We start from the raw sequence: 8,041 nt of genomic DNA, 5'->3' as shown, positions 1-8,041 counted from the left end.
ATCATTCATTAAATATACATTTATTTACTTTTGTCATTGTTACATTCAAAACAATCTGATTTCAAATTGAAAAAAATAACAACACGACTTTAGAGCAGTTTGGTTAAACAAGACATCTTCAAAAATAGCCCAAAGTAGTTCAACTGCATTGTCATCAGACACAACTCTCTCTTCACATCTGTAACACTCAAACTTTATAAGAGAGAACATCTTAGGGAACAAATTAAACACTTGAAACAAAACATTGAACTACTACAATACAAAATTCGCCCTGAAAAGATTTCAGAGCAAAGCAATAGAGGGAAAACAAACAAACGGAAAAAAAATCCCCTCCCACAGCAGTAAAACAAGGTAAAGTGAAAGGAAAGTGCTGTCTTTTTTTTTTTTTTACCCAAAAAACAACAACCTGGGGCACTCCAGCCTGTTCTTGGACTTAACTCCCATGGCAGACTCAAGAGCCATCAGAGACGAGTGTGGGACAAAACCCAGCCAAGTCTCAACTCTCGAGATCAATGTCTGATCAGGATGCTGCACCCAGTATCGTGGCACCAAGAATAAACTTGGTGGCTGCTTTGGGGGCCAGCCGTACACTTGCCGGAAACATGGCTCCAACAGTGGCGCCCCCCTCAGGCAACATAGTGGTACTGGTTAGGCGTCTCCTTGTCACGCTCCATGTAGTCTCTGTCTATGAGGGACTCTATACGCTTTTTCAGGTCGCCAGGCTATGGAGAGAAAAGTGAATCTGAGGCAATTGAGCTTTTTGAGTGTGCATTGACATGTACTGAGAAATTTTTTTTAGACGAGTCACCTTGACAGGGAACTTCAACTGGTTGTAGAGCTCTGACACAAGTAAGTTGTGACTGAGGGTCTTCCTCATCTTCATGATGCGCACCACAGCTGCATCAATCTGATACTGCCGGTCTTGAAACACCCGCTCTGTGGTGCTGACCTGCTCCTCTACCTACAAGGAAAATTGTCATTTCATCAAAGCAAGCATTGATTCTGGGAAATGGCCACTAAACGAAATGTGTACATACAGTTTCTTTCATTTGGATCTGGTTGATCTTGATGCGGAAAAGCTTGTGTTTAAAATCATTATTGAAAGTGAAATGGTCTCCGTTCTCCACATCTTTTCCCCGTGGAATCTTGTTGAGGACGCGGGCTTTCCCACAGGCCAGAGACTGCAACGTACGCCTGAGCTCGCCCTCCTCTGTGAGAGAAGAGAAAAACATCAGGCCTGTCTACTGACTTGCCTTCTAAATAATTGAGACAATTAACAGCACTAACCAATACCCGTGGCAGTACCAATCTCTTCCATGCTGAATTCCTCGCCCTCATTGAACATCAGCAGCACTAAGGTCTGGAACAAGGAGACCTGTAGCTCCTTCCTTCCCTACAGGATGATAAATAGAAGTTCTCAAGACAAGCTGAGTTCTGACCTATATTAATGTACGAACTTACTTCTTTAAACTCTGCCTTTAGGAAGGCGTGGCCGAGTGTGGGTTGCCACTGCAGCTTCCTCCCACTGTGTTTCCCCAAGTAGAACAGTTTAAACACTCCCTGGAGTTTTACCATCTCAAAAAAAGAAAAGAAAAAGAACACAGTATTGTAAGTCAGACGTAATTGATTAACACTCAGGGTACACTTTTGACTCACTAGGCATGATTTTACACCTGCAAAATCTAATCTAGCAGAAAAGTCTCCTGCTGATCTATTAAGAGGTGTTTCAGTAATTCTGCCCGGACAAAATAAGGCTGAAATATTGTCAATCTGAGAGACATTAAAGGGTGAGTCAAGTAAAAAAATGATCTTTACAATATGTTCTATGCAACCCCACTAGTCTAAACACAATATTCTAATTAATATTGCATTTGTGGAATATGAAGTACCCGTTTTTATCCATCTCAAAAGGGCAGCCATTTTGCCATTTGCTGTCGACTGAAAATGACATCACAGTGCCTAAGAGCTCTGTTTGCGAACATCACATGACCAAACCCAGAAAACAGGTGAACCGTGATTGGTCGTGAAGCACAGTGATATTTTCAGTCAACAGCAAATAGTAAAATGGCTGCCCCAGCGATAGATATAAAATACAAAAAAAATCCCCTCATTTGTGATAATGGGATGCTATAATGTGAAATTAAAATTACACCCTTTGTTATATTTTTTTGTTGCACACCACAATGAGACTCAGATTATTTGAACTACACTGAGAGAAAATTATACACAATTAGAATTTATTTACTAATTATGTCACATCTGAAGGCAATTGATTGCACTGGATTGCATTTAGGGAATACAAAGGGTAAAATACTAAATTACACAATATTTTTCAATTAATATCCACCTAAAAAATTCAAAACCGAATATAATTTTCATTCCATTTCACAACTATGTGCTACTTTGTGTTTGTCCATTGCATAAAATGTCAACAAACTAAGCTCAAGTAAGTTTGTGACCTTATGGTATGTGACCATTTTTAAGAAGTGTGGGTACTTAAGAGTGAGCAATATAGTTTGAATTATGGTGATGGTTTCACTGATTAAGAACAACTTCTATATGTCCCTAATAATGTACTTACTTCCGAGGGCAAGTGGACCTCCATGGGCAAGTATGAAGGCCAGTAACCCATGGTCAGGATGTTGACTGTTAGCTCAATGTTGCTTGGCTCACTCTGGTTTTGCATGTACTGAGAGGAAATGACATCATTTAAATGCACAGAGTTTGCATGAAACAACCTTGTGCATTTTCACATTACATTTTCAAAGTGGCGACATTTGGAAATAGAATGTGAGTAACCTGTTTGAATTGGATCATAATGTCTTTGGAGAGTTCCATGTCCTTGAACATCCCTTCAAGCTTACTGGTAAATGCGGCTCCACATTCTGTACAAAGTCAAAAGAACAAAAAATTACCAGCCGAAACATGTCTCGGCTTTGTTATGCTAGAAACGTGCTCAGTATGCAACATTTCCATTAGGTTCAAGTATCCAAAGCAAAGCAGGACCTATGGTAGGTAAGTTACATCTTTGCTGGATTTATATAAGCGGTAATTATATATCGGAGTAGAGACTCACCGTGTTTCAGCTTGGAGAGCATGGACTTTTCTGCATCTACAGAAGCACTCTTGCCAACCAGTAGACGCTTGGCCAAGTCTTTCTTATAAAACGCTTCAAACACATCCTTTCCTAGACAAGAAATAAGCACAGCATGGTGTTCATTGCATCTAAATTTACTGACTATACACTAAGAAAACAGTATTCTATTTGTGTTCAAAGTATCATGATGGGTAATGGTGGCTTCACACACTAGAAACTTATGTAAGCAACAACTTGATCCAAGGAATGAAGTTGTAGAATGTTGTGATTTGTTTTGTCACAGCCTCGTAATCAAAACTCTAATCTTCGATGCACAAAGTAAAAAAACAAACACTAAAAATGTGTAACTCACCGTGAATGAAGCGAAATATTATCATGATCTTGTCAAGAATTCGCTCCAGCTCTTCTTCTGTAGCCTCTTTGTTACCGGCTCTTAACTTGGAATCCACATATTTAGCTGCAATGGATGCAAAGGTTTAATAAATGTCGAAGTGAAGTAAAAACAAAACAAAAACACAAACAAAACAGTGGGAAAATATGCAAACTCCAACTGCCACCAAAATTAGTGGAACAATTCCATTTTAGCTTTTAGGTTTTTTTTTTTAATTACACATTTGGACCAAAATTGTTTCTGTAAATTTTTGTATAGTATTCCTATTCCGATGCATTTTAACTTTTCCAGGCTTGAAGTTCTTTTTTTTTTTTGGGGGGGGGGGGGGTTGAACTTGAACCCTTCAGTCTCTTCTTTATCATAATAAATGCTAAAAACGTAATGCAGTTATTGAAAGCAAATTATGTCTTATCCACTTTAATCTGTCATAATTCTGTTCCAGTACTTTTTCCTAAAAAATAGGGTGTTACATCACAAGTAAATGATGCTGTCTTCAAAACTGTATACGATTCAGAATTCGCTGGCATCAGGCTGACCTCTAAAATCATCACTTTTCAGGAGACCGAAACAAAAAAATAATAGCAACATGTTTGTTTAACCATTAATATTGCATTGTCGAAGAGCGCAAGACATTTCCCACACTTTAGATTAGTCAATAATTTGTAAAAAAATAAAAATAAAAATAAAAATAAATTGTGGACTGACCAATTGTATATACGTGTGAATTTTTTAAATTTTTTTTTACCAAATTGTGACATTGGAGGTTTCAGCCCAACACCAACGAGATCTAAAAGCTGAAATGTTGATCTCTTGTCTCATATTCATCTTTTGATATCAAACCGACATGTAGAGACAAAGTGGGAAGTATACGTGAATGCAGTAGTGCTGCCATATCAAATTGATTCTTAGTCCAACATACCGATGAGTTCTGCAGGTTTGTTGGGCCTTTTGTTGATAAATGTCTCAAAAGCCTCCTTTAAGGCATTGATAAATCCCTCATTCCGTGCAAAGCAGTTATGAGCCACATTGTCCATCTTGTCCTTGAAGTCCAGCAGCTCTTGTACCATGTCCTTGTCTTTCTCTGGTGTACAAACAATCTCTCCACCAAAGGACTATGGACATATATTAGAAGGTCAACGGGACTGTGTGTGTGTGTGTGTGTGGGTTGTGTGTGTCTGTGAAGATGAGCACACCTTGATGCAGTCCCTCCAAAACTGCAGTAATGTGGGCAGTCCTCCCTTGACCTTACTGAACAGTTGGTGAAGGAGGGCCAGCTCGGTCACACGATTCCCATCCAACAGAATGCGCAAACCTGTCAAAATGTTATACAAATTGTCATTAATATATACATTTTGATATTAAAATAATGTTTGATGCAACTTTAGGAGAAAAAAAACATTGTTCCAAGAGAGCCTATTAAAGTGAAGGCTAATCAGAATAATGCACACTTTGTTAATGACCTCGATTGAGACAGTATACTCATTAACATGGTGAAATAATTAATATACACAGATATATGAAACGTTTTGGGCCAACATACCTTTTTGCAGTATTGCAGTCATGTGCTCTCCTAAAAGTTGTTTCTCAACGCAGCTAATAAGAGGTTTCCTACAAGAGAGTAAAGACAACATGGGAGAAGGAAATGGAACAAAACGTACTCAAAAGCATGCATAGTTGAAAAACATAAGTTTACTGGGAGCTGTGGTCGAGGTAGCTCATGATACGATCATTCTCCTCCTCTAACCGACGAGCCACATGGTGCAGGTACTCGGGCACCTGGTTGTATGAAAAACAACAACAACACACATTCATGCAACATGAATGTGACTGCATTCGTACGTGCTAACATTACACAATCATTAATGCTCTGTGTCACTCACATCTCTGTCCTGCATCAAATGCTGTCCCTCTGCAGCATACAAGCGATTTGTTTCAAACAAAAATCTCTCTTCAAAGGACACTTTATAAACCTATAAAGACATCAGACAAAAATAAAACGGCCTGCTTTCAGTATGCTTGGCAGTCAATTGGCTACCTGGAGGTCTGAAAGCATTCCCAGCAGGCTTCTCAACAAACTGCGGTCAGCTGTCTCGCCATTTCGCTCACGTTCGATCTGCTCCAAAATGCCATCGACTGTACGCTTCTGGACAACAATGTCACTTACAATGTGGATACGGAACAGTTCCAAGCCAGTATCCCTGGAAGGCACAAATAATCTAAGTTCTCATCATTCACCTCAACAAAGTGAGTGCATGGCTGACATTTACCAAATGGATGGGAGCAAGGAGCTTTGCAGCACGTATGTGCGATCCAGGAAGAGAAAGATGCTTCGTATCATTATCTACATAAAAGAAGGAAGAACATTAGTATCTACAGTAATCTCAAAAGTTACCATTAAGTAAAAAAAGACAAAGATCTGATCAAACATTACAGTTTGCCGGCAATGGTCCAGCCAGCAGCGATTCAGCCTCTTCAGGAAAGAAAGGTTATCCAAAGATTCTGTGAGCTCCATATTAAGGAAAAATGATCTGAAGTCATCTTTCAAAACTGTCTTTCTGGACTTTTTGTGGTTGTAATTACAATAATGTACAACTGCACTATTTGATGAGTGTGTCTCATTTTAAATAAATGGATGAAATAAAGGATATTCTCTAAATTGGTAGATCTGGGCCTGCACGTGATCCTCACAGACCTGCCGTAGCTGCTTGTACAATGTGGGGGAGACTTTATATGAACACATGTTCTCCACAGCCTTCAACAGGAAAGAACAAGACATAAAGAACAAAAGCAACAACAAAAAAAAACATCAGTCAGGCAATTGACAGATAATGTATACTGATAATATACTTTTAATAAGGAAAAAAACTAAAACATTCACTCTGTATTACCAAACTTGTAAAACTAAAAGACTAATTGGCAATAAAATGACAGCAAAACCTGATAGAGCTCTTCAAGGTTGTACTTGATGGATGTGCTGTTCTGGATGGCGCTGACTGCATCTCGCAGTTTCAACCAAGTATCCTCAGTGTAGTTCTCAGCTAATTTTGGCCGATCTGTAAACAGAAAAACACAGCAAAAATGTTGTAATAGTGATTATTAGAGTACATTATTGATTATAGCTTGGACTGGTCGTTAAAATAAACTAGTTTACAAACATTGCTCATTTCAGCTAAATGTTTCAACTTAATTCAAGCATGACTGTAATATAAATTCATATAATCTACTTACAGTACTAGTACTCCAACTGTTACACCATAAACAAATTAGTTCTAATAATATAAAAATCACACTCAAATAATGTCAGAGGTGCCTAGTAAGAAACATCAGTTACATAATGTCAACGTTAGCATGCTCGAAAGTTACACATTTGATGTATTAAATGAGTAATTCCACGATTTACATCTGCAAATAATTTACACCTGTTATAAAATCATATGTTGAGCTTTAACTGACAGGAAATCGTCGTTTCTGTCTTTAAATCTAAAATTAGGTCACTGTGACTAATATGATGTTGCGAACAATACCTTTGAAATTTTTTATTACTAATTTCTTGGAAGAGCCAGATTTTCCAGAAGACATGGAAGATGTCCTGGTCATCCCGTTGGTGTCCGTTAAAGCCGAGAAGTTGGCCCGCTTGTCCTGTCTGGTGTCTTCGGCCATGATCAGATTAGCTCTACAGTTTAACGCTTGGTCCTCCCAAGTGTTTTTTTTGGGCGAAGTTTTTCTTTAATTGCTCAACCGCCTAGTTATCCATATAAATCTTAATCCTTGAGCCAAGTATCTTTGGTTAGGAGAAAATGTGCCACGGTCTTAATTACAGCACATGTGCGAGAAAGCCCTGAGTAATGTTGGGTTACTCAACCAAATAAAACAATAAGGAGCAGACAGCTAGCCAACAGTGTGCTTCTGTAACTGTAGCATACTTAAGGTAGTCGCCGCAACGCATTAGCATCATTGCTAATTCACTAAACGTTTGACGACTTACTGGGACGAGTTGGTTCGATTTTAACATCTTGAGATAGCAAACTAAATCGAAGGCGCAGAATAGTTAAGGTTCGTGTCAGAGGTCCCTGATATTCATGCTGACAGTGAGGGTTTTTGCCCAAACGGCTAGCTTGCACAACAAAATGGCTTTTCGGTTCATTTGGACAGGTGCATCTTGGGTGAAAAATAAACGAGTTGCATTCATGTACGCTTTGAAATGCAGCAGTTACTAGTCCAGAACACATGCATTCAGACATTGAATTTTAAATCCAAATTTGCCTCAAACAGTGTATTTGTATACTGTAAATTACAGTCTGTAATCATAAAAAATCACCGGGTCGAGAAAGCGCAACCGTAAACAACATGGTCTAAAATATATATACTTTTATTTCTTTATTTTACATGAACGAACGAATGGTTTATTTCGGCTCCAGCCACAACACAGAAAAGAAAACTTAAACATCTCCGAACAAAACATAACTACACTCACAATATTATAGTTCCTAAATGTTTTACATTTTAATGAATGTCCCTATAAGCATAAATTATTTTACATTTAAATTGTTTCA

The 8,041-nt window shown here is 38.4% G+C and overlaps 1 protein-coding gene across 1 annotated transcript; it reads right to left on the bottom strand.

Moving 5' to 3' along the window:
* Position 1: 1 nt before the first annotated feature.
* Positions 2 to 7,619, bottom strand: cul4a (cullin 4A). Its single transcript, XM_077564598.1, has 20 exons — positions 7,013 to 7,619; positions 6,426 to 6,541; positions 6,137 to 6,240; positions 5,920 to 5,989; positions 5,756 to 5,829; positions 5,524 to 5,686; positions 5,369 to 5,458; positions 5,182 to 5,264; positions 5,029 to 5,096; positions 4,682 to 4,800; positions 4,408 to 4,600; positions 3,450 to 3,554; positions 3,077 to 3,187; positions 2,800 to 2,885; positions 2,582 to 2,689; positions 1,462 to 1,575; positions 1,288 to 1,393; positions 1,038 to 1,210; positions 809 to 961; positions 2 to 722 (listed from the first exon to the last, which is right to left on the bottom strand). The coding sequence occupies exons 1-20, from the start codon at positions 7,146 to 7,148 to the stop codon at positions 627 to 629; spliced, it is 2,268 nt and encodes a 755-aa protein (XP_077420724.1). The 5' UTR covers positions 7,149 to 7,619; the 3' UTR covers positions 2 to 626.
* Positions 7,620 to 8,041: the final 422 nt, after the last annotated feature.

This window comes from Vanacampus margaritifer, chromosome 4 (genome assembly GCF_051991255.1).
Source record: "Vanacampus margaritifer isolate UIUO_Vmar chromosome 4, RoL_Vmar_1.0, whole genome shotgun sequence".
Taxonomy (NCBI): Eukaryota; Metazoa; Chordata; class Actinopteri; order Syngnathiformes; family Syngnathidae; genus Vanacampus; species Vanacampus margaritifer.
The sequence above is the reverse complement of the archived record's forward strand: the minus strand, read 5'-3'. Positions and strand labels throughout refer to the sequence as shown.